We start from the raw sequence: 18,439 nt of genomic DNA on the forward strand, positions 1-18,439 counted from the left end.
TAAAATAATATGCAATAACTTTTGGAAGCAGACATGAGCACTACGGCATCAGGCTTCTCTCAGATAATTTTTTGTCACATGGTTTCCCCATTAAACACCACGATTTCTTGAAAAAAAAAACAATTAATCCAAATATAATTTACTATTAAACACGCATTCTAAACAATAAAAAAACCTGAGAACTGCAGCAACAGTATTTTAGGAAAGACAGTTGTGAGCTCACTGGATTTTGCATTTAATGCCTTGCAAAACATTTCTGCCTTCTGAAAAGGTGATGGGGTTGAGTTTTTTGGTGCGAGTTTGGGGGGTTTTGAGACCCTTGGAAAAAATATCTATGCCTTAAAATTCACAGTACTAATAACAACACACTGAACCAGTAGCTCTTAAGAGACAGTTGCACCCAACTGTGGCAAGAAGTAGAACATTTCTAGAATCTTAAATATTTCTTTTAATAATTGATGTAGTCATTTTGAATCTTTCTGCATAGGATATGGCATGTGAGTAGCTTGCATTAACACTGCTTAAACATTTCAACTTGTCAGTATGGCCAAGTCGATTTCTGAAATATTTGCTGTATTTTCCCATCGAAACAGTAATAAAGGTAGAATAAATATATGCCACTGCTTTATAATCACTGAACATTAATGAATATTTTATGTCTTTTTAAATCTCCCTGTTTAATTTAAAAGGGTGAAATTAAGTCTCCTCCCTGCAATATGCCAATTATCTGTAAATCAAACAATAACTTGGCCATTATAGTCCTTTTTGTTAATATACCAGAAGCTAATTTGAAAACACTGAGCGGCATTTTTAGATAATAATTGAATAGTCCTTCCTGCCCTCTTGTGGTTGGCAACTGCATCACTGAGCTTCTCCACCGTTACAGAAATACACCAGGAGGAAAGTAAACTATTAATTTGTTAAGGTGTGAACAAGAGAGTGAAGAGGAAAAAAAAAATAAATCTAACAGTCCCAGGAGAGGACAGAGACAAAGGAGATGAGGAACGATCCCAGCAATTCCTCCAAACCACAAGGACTGCCTAGATTTGTTACAATGATTACTCTACACTAAAAGAAAAAAAATTAAATTAAGAAGCCATTAGGGAGTTAACATTCAAAACACTGCTTGTTTTCTATAATTAGACAAATGTTCACCAGCCCTTTTACCTCAGTGAAATCCCCAGGGATTTCCAGGAGCCTTTGCACAGACAGACATGTTCACCTGTTCAGCATCAGCTGCACAACAAGGGCCAGAGAGCTCAGCTCATTTTAGCCCCTGAATTGATCTTCACAATTTTAGACACTCTACTGGGTGTGACACTCAGATACAAGAAAGGGAAAGAAAGGTTTTCTGCTCATGCTGGTTACGTGGTGGTAGGGTTTTTATTTTGGTTGGTCAAGGGAAAAATCGTAATTAATTTTTAAATTATGTTGATTTCATATGGCAACCTGATGACTGTAATCTGTCATTACCAACAAATAAGAAAACTTCAGGGTATGGAAAGGCAGCCTAGATTCCCCTGACACAACTTTCTGGTTCCTTTAAGCCAGGTTGGACCCACCAGCAAAGAAGTAAATGGTACAGCACTGATAAAAACCAAACAGACAATACAAATGTATGTGTTTTCTTTTAGAATCTCACTATTTTAAAATTAAAACCACATATTTGAATGTTTTATTTCCATAAACGTTCAAATTCCTTGTAACTCTAGAGTGTCAAAGTTCAGCCCCTTAAAAGTCAAACTGATTCAAGTGTGTTTGTTTATCTGTGTTACCACAAAAAGCAAAACAGAACTTACTATAGTAGATCTAAACATAAGAAGTAAAAACCAGGCTTTCACATGGGGGAAAGATCAGAATTTAGATCTTAAGAATAACAGGATTCACAATGAAAACAGTTAGTGATCATTTTTCATTGCTGTATGAGATACTACTCTGGCTAATAATACAGAACTCAAATTAATTCTGTCTACCATGTCAGTATGTGACACAAAAAACTTCAAAAAAACCTGTTCAACCATAGAAGACTGAGAGAAGTGTCGGACCAATAATAGCAAACATACATTTAATTTGAAAAGCAAACATTTAATCTTAGTATTTTGTAATGTGAATTCTGAAGATTCACATTTCTAGGCTGTTTGTCAAGTTTCCAGAAGGCAGCGGGTTATACAGAAAATAACATCCACAACATCTAGCTTTAGATATACCATGGAGCACTACACAACAACCTTTGGGCTTGAAAAGGAGTTTCTAAAATATGCAAGGGACTCCTTATTCTGAATTCAGAGAGTCCAGAGACACATCAGAGATATTTGATCCTTTAGGACTTAATTCTGCCGAAGTTCTCTCCAACATCACCCCTTGCTGGCCATTCCACAGAACAGCAGCAATGTCCATTACACACAAAACCATTTGGCTACCAGACCAGTAAGAATTACAGCACTCCAACAGCAACCAGCACAATGGTTCAGGTGCCTACAAAATGGAGATGGAGCTGGTTAAAAGAAGGGAAAACAGAGGTAGCTTCAAGGGGCTTCAAGCAAAATGCAATTTGAATAACTCAATAAACGCTGTTTGTGTGTTTTGCTAATGCAATACAAAAAGAAACATCCTTTCTGTATCATTTAATAGAACACCTTTTTCTAACTGAATTCTTTAATCAAATCACAGCAAATCTTGATGATCCAGTTGATCAAAATAAAAAAGACTAATAAAATACAGGAATATCCATCAAGACTATGCAAACCCCCTTTAACAGAGCTGGCATTAGCTATAATGAGCTACATTTATTCTTCAGCTGTGAAACAGCACTCACCTCCTGAATGGTACTGCTTCCTGAGAAGTTGAGGTTGTACTCCCGCTGGACTTCTCGATGGGTGACAATCAGCATGAAGTTTTGATTTAATGACTCCTGCAGGGCCCTGAAATGGTTGAAAGAAAAACAGGAAAATCACAGATAAGCATGTTATAGCTTGTTTTACAGTTAGATGCAAAAACCCCAGGGTACCCTAAACTCTACATGGACAAGTCCAGGCAGAACATTATCATCTCTCTTTTCACTCTTAAATGCAAGGAAGCCTGCTGAGAATGACCAAAGGCCATTCCTGAACTCCTTCCTTAATAAGGTGACTGCAGCCTTTAAAGCTCTTCTAATGTTAAGTATTTTCAAAATGGAGAGAGTCCCATTATCTTCACAAACATCGGGTGTATTTAGCACTCCTAATGCCATTAATAATAGGCTTGTCAGCATATTGATGGCCAGACCAAATATCAAGCTATGATGCACATTAAGAACTGATGGCAAGTAGAACAAGGCAAAACATGCTCTTGCTTCTCTAGGGTTACCTGAAGCAGAAACCAAATGCAAATTCTTCTGCTTAGTTTCATTTAAAGCACATAAACCCAGCTAATTAGAACTGGAAAAGTAACCACAGCAGAATTTCTTGCATGGGAATTGAACATTCAGAAAAGCTAGTTCTGCTCACGTTGTTTTAAATGTACATTACAGAGGGTTAAATACAAAGAAATATATAAATAAATAAATACTTAGTTTTAAAAAAATCTTGAGATACAGTTCAAACAGGCCAACTATATCTTCATGTTGTCACGAGCTGGGGGTTCTTTTTCTCATTTTCCTGGCAGTAAAACATCTGGATATTAAAAAGGCATCCTGATTGCTTAATTAGGTACAAAATTATGCAGCTATCTACTTTTCAAAGTAGAAGGCAGGACTTCTGTTATAGACATAGTAATTATGGCTGTGTGCAATTTTACACAGGCTACAAAATTGCAGTGACACTGTACCACAGCTTGGGTTTCTGAACAATATTTATGCAGACTTGACTTTCATATGCAGCATATGAAATTCAATTTGCCTTATTCAATTTTTTTTTTCTTATCACATACCCTTAAAAGAATGGCAGACTGTGGTTTTTTCTTTCACATCTTCACTATTCTGTGACACTTCAACATGCAATTCCTCTTAGCAGTAAAGGAAAAATTCTGAATGTATCAGCACAGCTGATACAAGAAGACAAAAAACATCATTTGAGACCTGATTTGTTAGTTTTAACTCCTTCTGGAATTATTCATTAGCTGTTTTGCTGCTCAGATGGGAAGGAACTCATATAATACTAACTGGATGCTTTAGCAAGAGATACAAAATTTGCTTGAACATCTCAGGGAAATTTATTTTACAAAAATATCTTCACTCGGAAACCTAATCTGGCTCCTGTGACATCTCAATAATCACATAATACAAAATAAAATCATGAAGTGCTGTTTCTTGTCTTTTATGGCTTTCCAACATGGAAAATAAACACAACTCATTGTCAATGCTAAGTATGATTATGTGCATGAGAGACACTACAAAGGTAAATGGAATCATCGATGCTGAACATGTAGTTTTCTGCACTTTCACATATTTTCTACAAATACTTAACAGTCCTTCAAAGGAGGAGGAAAAAATAAAAAGAGGAGTCCTGAAAAGTTGTATGCCTATTGTCAAAGATAACTCTAATTTGATTGTAAGTTTTGCATCCCCATAACCATATTTTCCATTGGCAAGTGTTCAGTAGCAACTAAAATATCCTGCTGTGCTTTTTCAGATTCTGATTTTTTTATTTGTTTTCAGCAAATACTGGAGGCAAATGACATATTTAATTGCTCTGAAAACATTAATTACTGCATATGTGAATGGCTCTGGATTCCATACAGACTCACACAAGGTTCTGTTAGAGTCAAAATTAGCTATATCTGAAAATCTGTAGATGCTAACTGATAACATGACTCATGTTTTCATTCTGTAATTGATGTAAATATAGAAGGAAACAGGCCAGTCTGACCAAACCCTCAGTCTCTCCAGTTATGCATGATCCACACATTTCAGTACAACTCAAAATACAGCTTGCTAATAAAAAGCACCCGCTCGTCGGAAAGTTTTCCACTTGTGAGAGCAGGAAGTATTTTGGAAAGGAAAAAATACTCTTCAAACAAATTTAAATTAAGTGCCTAAAAATTAAAAGCTTTAATTTTTGAACTAACAATTTTGACACCTCTACTTTTGGGATTTCTAAGCAACACAAGTTGAATGTTGTTAATAAGCAAATTCTCAGCACATATTCATTGACAAACAGAGTGAAAAAGAGAGGCTGAAAAGCTAGCTAATAAAAAACATTAAAAAAATTGAGAAAAAACTGGGTTTGAAAGTGTTAGCAAATATAGTGCATGGTTAATTGTTCACTTTTTCTTCAGAAAATTAACAAAATGGCACCAAGTCCATTACTTCTCCTTACACAGAAATGCACTGTTCAACTACTCCAGTCCTTGGAGTTCCTACATCAAAATCTCACGTCTGACAGCTGTAAAGCTTGGTAAGTGTCCACTAGAAAGTCAAAAGGAGGAGGAATTGATGGCACATCTGATGGGTCACTGATGCCAGTGCTGGTGCCCCCCCTCCTCTGTGAGATGGGGTTGATTTCTGTCCCTCCCATAATCATTTCCTCCAGCAAAGGGGGATGCAGATTACCCCAGATTACTTGGGCCAAAATATATCTTGCCCAAAAACTGTGTTTCAGCCATTAAGGGAATGATAAATTTTACAAGATAAATTTATGCAAAGGAAACTTCTTACTGATACTAAGATGAAGCTTAATTTTTATTTCTTATTAGGTGCACATAAGAGTATTGAGAAAACTGACTGAATATAATACACATCTCTAAAATCTGGCTTCAGTGTTTGCAGTTGTGTAATTCTCCTACAAATGTTCTAGTTGGCTACAATAACTTTGCAATATAATAATTTGACTACCAAACAAAACAACTATATTAAAAGGGGAAAAAAAAATCAGGGCCAAACTCCAGGTCCCATTAAAGACAAGACAGATTTGTTTTTTCCTTTCTTTTTTATTGTTGCCACCAGTGCTAAAAGAATTCAATTAATCTGAGGATTAATTTGTGGGAAAAGAAAACTAAATTCTGGAAAGAGGACTAAAGTAGGCCACTCTTACTAGAGTCCTTTTTCCCCTACTGCAAATCCCAGCTTTTAAAAACATTTGCTGATAGGTGATATACTCTGCCTTTGCAACTATTTTACCTCAGCTGAATGATTCTTGCACTCACTATGCAGCACAGGAGGCAAGGGAATCTGCATTTTTGGGCACCAGTCTTCCATTTGAAGATTTCCACCCTGCCTACACCCAGAAAAGAAGTCCAAGAACAGAGAAAAGAAAATAGACCTGACCACAGTCATTGCTCTGACCAATTCTAGGAAGAGAGTTGGACATACAAAACAAATTGGTTCTATCTACTGTTAAGTAATTGCATTAATGCTCTGATTTTTTTATATGATACTTTGCTTTTCAGCAGCATTTTTATTTGAAATTTTACTAATATTTTAGAATTTGATACCAAAAGTAAATCCTTAATCAATGATATGTACATGTTCCTTTTAATTTCAGTTTCTATGAAATACATTCAGTATTTCCCACGAGGCAGTATTTTCCTCAGACACAGACAGATTTCCCCCAAAACCTCTGATTTTTATATAAACAGGTAAGACACAAGGTAATTAACATTTCCATTTTAAACTTACAGATTTATACAAGCTCATGTCAACAGAAGTCCAAATTTACTGTAATTACAGATTATTTACATTAAAACAAAATAAGAAATCAGTATGTAAATGTAATGTTTGTTGTAGCTAATGCAGCAGGAGGTGGTAGATTAGGTTCAAACAGCAATCAGTTAGCAAATCTGGCTAACATGTAAATGAGCAGAAGCCCTTTTGTTTACATTCTATTGCATTTTAAACTTCAGGATTTTTAAACTGTCTCACGAACAGATGTGAAAAAAAAACATTAATCTTACCATTCTTATGGAAGCTTTCAAAGTAACTAAAGCAAGGCACTGCTGCTGTCCAGCTAAGCAGACAGGAGTAATAATTGGAGTTGCAGGTTACATCGTTCTTAATTAACACTCTGCTACAGTTGATAACATACAACAAGGCACCACATCACCACCACTGCTCTGTAATGATCTAAAGCAGAGATATCCAGCAGTACATGGACCTAATGCTTGAAAAATGGGATCTGTGGGTTTTTTTCTCATCTGCACAGATGATTACACTTGTTAAGTTACAATCACTTAGCAAAACTGCATTATTTCTAATAATCTCCATGGTATGCACCTGGAGTTATAATGCTTTTCAACTTTCCAGTGATTCATTGAGTATAATAATGTATCTTGGATTCCAGCTGTTTAGCAAAATAAGCATAAAATACATTATATCCATCATAATGACAACAGCAACAAAAAATTATAAAAAGCATCTCCCAGATCACACAGGATAGAAAGGAGAGACAATCTGGATGACCCAGCTCCATGGCCAGACCCCCATGTTCACACTTTTCATGCCTCCCTCTAACATTCTCTTAAACCTATTTCCTGAACTGGGTATTGTCAGCCTTCAAGAAGCATCCAAGGCAACAAAGGGAAGGAATTGCACACTGAGGAAGTGATTAATCTAATCTGACAAAGCTGGTGCAAGGGATCTACCCCCATGGACATTTAATGATGGACATTCTTTGGCATCTTTCAAGACTGCTTTCCAAGGGAAATCATGTTCTACTCCACCCCCTGCTAACTTTTGCTCCTATCTGGTAACTTTTGAACATAGACACTGGTTTAAAGGAGGTCTCATAGTGCTAGAAAGGTCTCAAAGATCAGGTATAAATCAAAAGCCAGGAGGTGGAAGGGGACCAAAATTACCACCCACTTCAGTAAAAGGCTACATTAAAAGTGCAGTATTTTATACCCATCCATCACCTCTGGCCAGTGATCTCAAAACTACCCACAGGACATGATTTCTCCTTTCCTTGATACTGCCAGACTGTGAGTGGAAAACAGATGCAGGGCAGGCTGATACTCTGTGCAAGGGGAAAAATATTACACAGGTGCTACAAAAAGTACAAGAAGATCTGGAGGCAGAATCAGAGGCAGGTGAGATGATGGGAAGCATGGAAAGAGAAGACTGATTTACTGCAGCTGCTGGGATGAGGTAGGAATTCACTAGAAATCAGATTTCATTATGTCCACAACTCACAGTACGTGTGGTTTTTGTTCTGGATATCGTGCATGGATAAGCATGGCTTTGCCCAGCTGAAACTGTGGGAGCAGGGTGGAACCATGCAGCTGGTATTTGACATTTAAATTTAATCTTTCCACCTCAATTTACCACCATGCAGTAGTAATTCACTGGGTTTCTATTACCTATAAAAGCTTTAGGTAGGCCACTGATGAACAAAGATACCCTAGGAGATTTTTGCTTGTTTAAACGGCAGGATCACTTTGCCTTTACATTTAGATGCTGGTTTTAAGTCAGTTCTGGGTTAAGCCCATTCAGTCTGTCACAATAAACTTCAATGCCTTCAGATCAATATGTTGGAAAAGGATGTTTCAGACACTGTTCTGCCTCACTATAAAGAACAGACAAAAATAGGAGCTTATAGAACTGGGGCCAGACTGTTCCTTTTAAGAAGGGCATATAGATAAAATATCACATACTGGAATCTCAGGCTTTTCAAATATCACTTTCTGGAGATATTCAAATCACGACTATTTATCTCTAGTTCAAAACAGAAGGCATTTGAAGAAAACAACAGATGAACTCCCAGAGCAAGAGGCAAAGTTCCTCAACATCCATTAATAATAGATGTGAACACAACGCTTTTAAAAATTGTGGGTAACAAACTAATCTGAATAATAACTGACCTAACAGTAGGCAGTAAACAGTGTAACTGGGTTTGGTACATTGCTTCAATTAGATGTGTTTTGATCTGCATTGATGCTTTAATTGGAGGCAAGCCTCCCCTTTCATCTAGAATTTATGACTTCAGGGAGATGATCTAGCCTTCAAATTATCCGTGTTTAAATAGCCACTAATTAGTCATCATTTGCTGTCCCAAAGCTACCAACTTTTATCTTAAAAAATATCCAGAACTAATCTCCACTATGAAACAAATATAAACTATAAAAGGTAACAACTACTTTGATTTTACTATCAAGTGAAGTTCTTTAAAACCATTAATCCAATAAAAAAGGCAAAGAACTGTTTTTAAACAGTTTGTTGTTATATACTTTACTGCAGTTGCAATAAACAACTCTCTTCAGACTCCAGTTTTCTCTCCAGTATTATAACATTCAAATTACAATAGACAGCAATACCTGGCTACAAAATTTTGACATTGGAAATGAAACAATTAGCAGTGCAGCATCTTTCCACTGTTCTTCAAATAGCTGCTAAGGCACAATGGCTTATTGTCCTAACAGACAAATACAGCTCCTTTTTGCACAGAGAGGTCATGCACACCATCCTCTGCTCCAGTGCCACTATTCCCTCTCTTAATGCTCCTTTTTTATCATTATTATTTTTATAATTCATATCAGCATTCTTATCTCCTCCACAGACTACATGCTAATGTGCACAAGTACCTTTTAGCAATACACCAAGTACTTTCAATCATTAGGAAAGCACTTACTAATTTCTATTGACTCTCCAACAATTCCTCTCACCGGTAATACAACTGCACTTGCAGAATATTCTCGTGTCACATACAAGGGCAGAAAGCCAACTCCCTCTTGAGACAACCTGAAATCCGTGCATTTTGCCCAATTCCAAAGGCATCCCACCTGCAGCAGCTCCTACCGCAGCTCAATTCCTGCGCACCCTCTAGCGGCTACCGAGGAAAATTCCCATTTTCCTGGCAAACAGAACATCCAGGGCTGCCTTCGGGAAAGGGAAGGCCAAAGAAGAAAACAAACCAAACTAATTGCTAATTGCTTTATAAGATATAACATCATTTCTTTTTCAAATTTTCGCAATATTCCCTGAGAACAGAAAGAGAGCTGGGGGTGCTGTATGAGCCAGCTGTGCCAGGTGGGCAGGGAGCCCCATGGCACCTGGATGGTACCAGGGCAGGGACTGTCCCCTGAACTCGGCACTGCTGGGGCCACATCTCCAGTGCTGGGTCCAGTGCTGGGCCCCTCACTTCTGGAAGGACAACGAGAGGCTGGAACGGGTCCAGAGAAGGGAACAGAGCTGGGGAAGCATCTGGAGGGAAAGTCCTGGGAGGGGTTCATCCTGGAGAAACCCTTCAGCTCAGGGGGGGACCTTCTCACCCCCAAAGCTCCCCAAAAAGAGGTTGGAGCCAGCCAAGGGTCTGTCTCCACTGCCACGTTTCAAGGGGATGGATGAGACGAAATGGCCTTAAATTGCACCAAAAGAAGTCCAGAGTAGGTACTAGAAAAATATCTTCCCCTGAAAGGTGGTTAAGCACTGGATTCAGCTGCCCAGGGATGTGGTGGAGTCAGGAAGTGTTCAAGGGATGTCTGGATGTGACACTTGGGGACACGTTTCAGGGATGATTATGGTGGGTTGAACGAGATAATCTCGAAGGTCACTTCCAGCTTTGATGATTTTGTGATTCTGTGACACATGAACACTCACTGCTTACTTCCTGAGTGCTCAAATCAGTAATAAAAGATATCCTGCTCAATTAGAGGAAATTCATTATAACTAATTTATAATAATTAATTATTCAGCCTATCTACATACATTTTAAAAGTACAAGATAAAATAATGAAACAAACATTTCGTAAAGAAAATTGTGATCTGATGGGAATGATTTATACAGATCTATAAGATACATTAAATGGACCAACATAAAGCAGCAACTTATGGAAGGCCAGCTCTCGTTTCCACAGAGACTAGATTTCTGTTAAAGTCATTACATCTGAGAGATGTAAAATTATGTATGTGCCTAAGAGGTTCATGGACCCCACCAAGGTTTTAAAAACCCCAACAAGCTTCTTTTCAATGAGATTCTGAGTTTCTTTTCAATGAGATTCTGAGTTTCTTTTCAATGAGATTCTGAGTTTCTTTTCAATGAGATTCTGAGTTAGTTCATCCCAACAGTACACTGAAAAACTAACTGCAGATTCCTGCAAATACACACATGGCTTCATAATAACCACAAAAAAAATCTCAAACCATACAAACAGAATTTACGGCCAAAAGACTTACCCAGAATGACTCGAAGAAGGAGGAGGCAGGTCAGGTGTTAGAACATAAAGACTATTATTTTTTGGCAAGTGTAGACTTTTTAAAACAGTCTGAGGGGAGAAAAATCATTATAAATATAAAACATTCACCAATTCTGACTTTTTTCATTAATTATAGGTATGTATTTACAATACCACCAAATATTTTGTTTCAAGATACACTTCCTGTTACTTCAAAACAGTACAGTATTTCAAAACCTACAAAAAATCATTTTTGTAGGTGGGCCACATTATATATAAGCCAAAGACAAACTGATTTGTCCTGATTTTATTTTGCAGTGTTTTAGATTAAGAGTTCTTTGTATGCCACCCAAGACATCTGACACTGTTCGAAACTAACAATTCTTGCATTGTAATCCCCACCCACAGATGCTCAGTTTGAAAATGAGTTCAGTTAACTGAAAATACAGTTGAGAACTTACACTATCATCTACATCTCCAGTCTTCCACCCTTTTAACAGCATTTTAGATGCAGGAATCTGAAGTTCATTTTCTAGAATATGTTTGATATCTCCTAGAGAGAAAAACAAAGGGAATATATAAAAGATACACATTTACTGTTTTTTTTTCAAACAGCAACGAATTGTACTCAAAATAACAAGAACAAGGAAAAATTTACTATGTGAAGGATCTTTAGTCTAGTTACCCTTGTAACATACCCTCCAAACAGTAAAAGACAAATGAAGCTTAAAAAAAATATAAATCACAAAGCAGGATTGATTGGAGAATCACATGAGGATTTGATTATTTGGATACATATACTGGTAATTCTATAATCCATAACATACTAGACACACACATTTGCAGCTGTGTGCTATCTGGAGCACCAGACCTTGCCAGCAACAAAGAGGGTATATATATATTTCTGATACCAAATTTCAATATCATTAATCCAGATCTAATGAACTGGAATGTCCATACAACTGAGTGCTCCGACAGCTCTTCTGCTCCTGTAGTTATTATAGTCATAAAATAATTCAGGCTGGAAGGTACCTCTGGAGCTCATGTGGCCCAAGCCCAACTCAAAGGTCTAATTAAACCAGTTTAGTCAATGACTTGCTCAGCTGACTCTTGAACATGTCAGGATGGAAGTTTGACAACTTTTCTGGCCAACCTGCTTCAGTACTTCACCACCCTCACAATTAAAAAAAATCCTTTTATTTAATGTGAATTTTTGATGTTGTGCCTGCTGCCTCCCATTCTCATGCACCTCCAAGACAAGTCTAGCTCCACCTTCTCTGTACCCCCCAGCAGGCAGCTGTACACAGAGGTCAGGTCTGTACCTTCCCCTTTCCTCCCCAGGCTGAACAAATCCTCTTCTCTGTGCCTGCCTCTCCTCCTGTTAGCCCAAAGCTCCAGACCCCCTTACTGCAGGATGTCAACATCTTTCCTGCAGCAGGCACCTCAAAACCCAACACAGTGCTCCAGATTCAGCCTGGCAAGTGGTGAATAGAGGGAAATAATTATTTCCTGGGATCCACTGGCTACACTCTCGCCAACAAAGCCTGGGACATGGCAGGTCTTCTTCACTTCTTCATTGCTGAAGCACCCAAGATCCCTTTTATTAAATTGTTTTCTAGCCCATCAGCCTTCAGCCAGGTATCAAGTGGAGATAACATGGAGGTCTCCTATGCCAGATATAGGACTTCAATTTTATTTTCTTGGAACTTCAGGAGGCTCCTGCCAGCCCATGTCTCCAGGCCATGCAGGACCTGCTAAACAGCAGCCCTGCCCTCCAGAATATCAGCCACTTTCTCTGAGTAGACTAAGATTTATTTTGATCCGTTTTTTATGCGTTTTTATCTTAACATTATGACTAGAAAAATACAACAGCAGAATACATCAAAGGCCTTCCTAAAACCACAGTGACATTCCCTCCCCTTGTCAACTGAGCCAGTCATCAAATTGCAAAAGGCAAATAATGCTGACTGATTATGAACAATTTGCCTTTAGTAATCCATGCTGGCTGCTCCAAATCCCCTTCTTTTCTCTCCCGTGCTCAAAAAGTGCTTCCAGAAAGATTTACTCCATAATCTTCCCACAGACCAAGGTCAGCAATCACCACTGAACACGCATTCACATTTGCCTTAGCTTTTCTTTTCAGGCCGATGTGCCTACAGAAACCCTTCTAACCACTCAGTGGTTTCACCTCCACCTGAAATTTGGTCTTCCTAACTCCAAACCTGCACATCTCTGTGCTCCTGCTGGGCAGCCCATCACTACTTTCCACCACTGGCTACTTTGTTTTTTAATTTAGCTCAGTCAGAAATGGTTTCTTCTTCTGTGCTGGCCTTCTGCCATGCCTGCTCCTCTTGCATGTTGGAAGGAACTGCTCCTGTGCACTGAAGAAGTTGTCCTTGAAGATCAACCAGCTCTCCTGGGCCCCTGTGTCCTCCTGGGCAGCCTCTCATGGGATCCTGCCAAGATCCCCAAAAAAGCAAAAAATATTCTTCCCTCAAGTCTACAGCTGAAGTTCTAAAATTTGCTTGCTCACTTCTCCCAGGACTTTAAACACGAGGCTGCCCTCCATCTTTATATCCCAAGATACAGACAGAAGTTCTGCACGAACTGCCTTCTGTCCTACAGCTTTCAGGTAAAATTCAACTATTAAGAAGTTAATAAGAAAAGAAAAATCAAAGCAGCACAGCCGGAAAATTCTGATCTGATGAGATTTTGATGTCTGATTTCCATGGATACAATTTAGCACAAAGGAAAACATGGAACAGCCATCGATAATTCAAACCAGGCACCGCTAGGTGGCGCCAGCCAACACCAAATCCATTGCCGAGACGACAAGTGAGGATCAAAAGTTCCAATTTCCAAATTTCATCCCAGACAAAAGGCTGCAGCACGGAAAATTGCTTTCACCAACTATTTCTTCACGTAGCTCCTTATTTGGATCTGTATAAGCTCTTCACTAAAAATAGGAAAATGAAAATACTTTTCTTCCTTAGCAGGAATAAATTAATTCCCAGTTTGGGGAATGTAAAAAATAACATGCCCTGCAACACTAGCAATAGCATACCTCTTTCTCACTGATTGAAAATGCACCAATTTTTGGGATAAAGAAAATAAAACTGAAAGAATTAATCTTAATTTGGATGAAAGAGTCAAATAAAAATTGAACTAAGAAGAATGAAATTATCTTCTTCACACCAGGAAGAATTCCTCTAATCTTGTCACTAATCCTGTGCAGAAAGATATGCCATACAGATTCAAAGAGGAAATGCTAAGATCATCCACTTATAAATAGCTTGCATCTACACTAATCCTACCCCAAAGTACACTTTCATGCCTCAACTTAATCATTAATCTCCATTTTGTTTCTGAAGCAAGTTCATAAGAAAACTAGATTTAAAAATAAGTATTTGCTAGATCACTAACCTTTACAATGGATTAGTGAAATTTTGCTTTTTTAAAGCTGCAAAGAGATTTGAAAATGGTTAGTAGCTGTGGAGGCTGCATTTTCAGGGGGATATTTTTTTTCTTTTTGAGGGGTTTTGCTCTGCTTTGCTTTAGGACTTGGATTTTTGGGGTTGAATCTTTTTAGTTCGTCTTTTTAACAATTTCACGATAACGCCTTCTATTTCATTTTTACCAATCCTTACCAACTGTGGAGCTGTCTTCAAGTACTACATCCACATTTCTGTCTCTGTACTCAACCCTGAAGTCAAGCATTCGAGGTTGTCTTTCCACTATTTGTCTAGATGGCACTACATGGCGAAATGCTGAGGAGGAGGAAGGAGCTGAGGAAGATGCAGCAGAGTGACTGGGGCCATATGCTGGTCCATGCAAAGTCTCTACACCATACTCACTGAAAGACAGACAAATAAGATGATTTAAACACAACAGCTTGGCATGTCTAACCAGAAATTAGGAAAGGAAAACGACATTATTATACACTTACTACAGTCCAGCACACACCTCCTGAATTATTGCTGTCATAGTTGAAAATCCTGCTTATTAAAAATTTTAAAATAACTTCTGTATTAGCAATTTTAACATTTCAGGGATCAGGAGCACTATAGGAGATCAGCACTGGTGACAAACAAGCATTTAAAATCCACTGTGTAATTAATACCAGAATTATCTTGAGGAAAAGGATTATTTCCTGTCCCAGGAGTGTTGTGACCATCTAAAAATGGGCACTATGGCAACAACCAGCCTTCTACATCATTGGGCTACTATCCAGTGGAAATGGGAATAAGAAATACAGCTCAAAATTCGGCACACAGACAGGTATTTTCCCACACCAAATCAGTGAAAAACAAGTCAGATATGAAATTAGAGATAAGTTTAAGGTAAATAAATTAAGATAATGAAGCACGTGTTTAAAACAGCACCTAGAAATACCACAGTAATGCAATGCTGAATTCTAACTTGCCTTCAAAATCGTGCAAGGCTCTTGGAGATTCATATAAGGATGTCTCCATACCTGACTCAAGGATACCCACAGCATTACAGGTCAGAATAAACTGGAAAACCCTCACTACCCAGAAGCACTGCATCTTCCTCGGTGAGCCTCTCCACAGGAAACATGTAACTGAGATTGAAAACAAGTGTAACAAAACATGACATTTCAGGAATATTATTGTGTGCCAAAAAAAAAAGAAAAAAACAAATAAAAAAAAACCAACAGCAACAAAAAAAAAAAAAAAAAAACACCTCTGACGTAAAGAAATCAAATATCAAATTTGGAAGGCAAGAAACTTCATCAGGTAAGCCTGGGGTGTTGCCTTTTAGATATTCTTACCAGGAAGATGTTGGGCAGTTATAGGATCTCATGGTGGATTTCAGAAATCCTGCAATATAACTCAATCTCATTTCCATTCTTTATCAGAAATTATTTGAAAAATTCCTTCTGTTCTCGAAGATACCATGAGATTCTCAGTGGAAATGCTTCAAAGAACAAGTCAAATCTGTCATCTAGAGAAGGTCTGAACTTTAAAAAGTGCAAATGTGGATAGCATGCATGTCACAGGAGTGCAACAGCACTCAGCTATTGCAAATCCCATTGTTGTGCCTTTCACATTGGAAACAGAAAAACATGTTATGCTTGTAAAACAAGGGGCTCCTTCACTTCTCACACCAGCATGCTCAGAAGGATGAATGCCCAAATACCACACTCTCAGACCTATGGCTCAAAAGTCAAAGACCCACGACAGAGCTCTCAATAGTACAGAAAACAGTCTAATTTTCAGGATTTAAAAAAAGTATAAATACCAAGTGATATGCTATTGCCTTCAATCTGGTGGAGAAGTATGAATTAAGTACAATTAAGTAACAACTCTGTTAGCAGACTCAAGAAGCAATGAATATCCCAGTTCTCAGGACTGGATCATGAAACAAGCAACTGAATTATAAAATGAAGTGTACTTTTTTCCCTTCAATAAATTAACTTACTTCAAGTCCAGTTGTATTAACTCTGTTTGATTTCACCACAAAAAAGCATCCTACATGCCTGACTAGCAATCTCTAATAGAACATAAAAAGCCTCACATCAGTAAAATAAGCCTTATCTGAAAACCACTGGAAACCAGGTTTCTAAATCTTCTGAGCCACCCTTTAAACCACTTCCACTGGAAGAATACAAAACAAGACAAAAACAAAGTAACAAAAATACAGATTGTAAACACATTTGACTATCTAATAATTTCTAAAAATTAATAAATTACTGTGAAAGAAACATATAAGTGGGTACTGGACCACCTTGTGATTGAAGACAGGCATTAATTACACTTATTTATTCCCCAGCTTCTTTTACCCAATCAAACATTCTGGTATTTCGGATAGAAATGCTTTGAGGTCTCAACTTATATGCAGAAAGAGTGCTCCACACAACCCAGATGGACTCACATGGACTAAACAGGCCTTACAGTAAATATATATTTAGTAACTTCACTGAGCAAATAGTTTTATCAGCAATCAAAACCTGACTCTATTGAATGACAGCTTTAATAAGTATAGACAGAGATGTCAAAAACCACTTTACCTACATTATATATCTTTTTTCATCAATTTATTTTTTAAAATAGTACAATAAATATTTTTCTGGAGAAATTTTTAAACACTGTTTTACTGTCTCTCTCAGGTAGCTCAATTCCTGTTTTCAATTGCCTCATCAGCATTTAGAAGATCAAATTTCAGTGACTTCAAGATAACCAAGCATCAGCATGCAAGCCAAAATTTAATTCAGAAGCTGAAAGAAAATCAGTAGAACTATTTTTAGAAGGGAACAACCTTACTTTATCTATCACAGTTTCTGCTGCCTGTAATTCAACTAAAAAAAAAAAAAAAGTACAAGTGTTTTGGCCAGAAATAGGGAACCATGGAATATCAATACCTTTAAAAATGCATAGGGAAAAAGAAATACTTAGCCAGAAGCATACCAACATCCAGTCTTTGTAAAGAGACAACCCTGCACAGAATGACCCAAGCACCAGTGAATTCAAAATAAAAGTTCACTATTTTGAATAGATGTTTGAGCTAGTCCTCTATCAGTATGGGAAAAACTGAATGTTAAATCAGCTTTGCCAGGAATAGAATTTGTGGCTCCAGAAACAGCTTTAAAAGGAGAATTATGTCATCTTCTTAGGATTCAGGAAGGAAAAAAAAGTAACTGTTACCCAGCATAATTCTCTGCAGTACTACTCCAGTCCTCCATGCTTACCTTTGTAGAATGCCATTTTCTTGTGGTATAACACCATTTATAGCTGCCTGAAAAGAGGAAACAAATTTTGAGTCAAGCATGCAGAACAAAAATACATCAGAACTTTTATAATATGTTTGGAAGAGTGATCGGCTTGCTTCAAAACACGTCCTAAAATGCTCTCTATTTAGTGAATATTCTTGGTGAACAATACCATCATTATGGTATCTACATGAAAGAAAAACCATACCTAAGTGAAAAACAAACATGAGCTGGAGCTCAGACTCCTGGTTGTGTGTGATGGATTTCCCAGGTGGAACGCCTGGGAATAAACTGCATGGCCCATGCTGAGTCAGCCTAGCACTTTGGAACTCACACACCCCAAACACCCAAAGCCAACTGTGCACAGCCCAGGCAGCCTCACAGCACATCCTCAGAAAATCTGATGCTCCCCAGAAGCACCAGGCATGGCCAAGCCCATCAAGCTGCCCAGCTGCACACACACAGTCTGTGTGCTGCCAGCCCCATGTGCTCAGCAGCTGCTGCCAACAGCTGCTCCAGAGCAGCTCCATCACACCTACAGACACCACCCAGCCTCCTCAGGCTGCCAGGGAATCACACAAGGCACAGTCCCAACAATTTAAACAATCCTCAGGTAGAAAAGGCAGTATT

General features: G+C 38.0%; 1 protein-coding gene across 1 annotated transcript in view; it reads right to left on the reverse strand.

Annotated features, from left to right (window-relative positions):
* The window catches only part of FAF1 (Fas associated factor 1), a 153,992-nt gene that overhangs the window by 104,242 nt on the left and 31,311 nt on the right, over positions 1-18,439 (reverse strand). Inside the window, exons 3-7 of the mRNA XM_062497347.1 lie at positions 17,789-17,835; positions 14,727-14,932; positions 11,541-11,632; positions 11,081-11,169; positions 2,816-2,921 (exon numbers count right to left, since the gene is read on the reverse strand). Coding sequence (XP_062353331.1) covers positions 2,816-2,921; positions 11,081-11,169; positions 11,541-11,632; positions 14,727-14,932; positions 17,789-17,835 — 540 coding nt within the window. The remainder of the gene's footprint in view (positions 1-2,815; positions 2,922-11,080; positions 11,170-11,540; positions 11,633-14,726; positions 14,933-17,788; positions 17,836-18,439) is intronic.

The sequence above is a fragment of the Cinclus cinclus genome, chromosome 8, assembly GCF_963662255.1.
Source record: "Cinclus cinclus chromosome 8, bCinCin1.1, whole genome shotgun sequence".
NCBI classification, from domain to species: domain Eukaryota; kingdom Metazoa; phylum Chordata; class Aves; order Passeriformes; family Cinclidae; genus Cinclus; species Cinclus cinclus.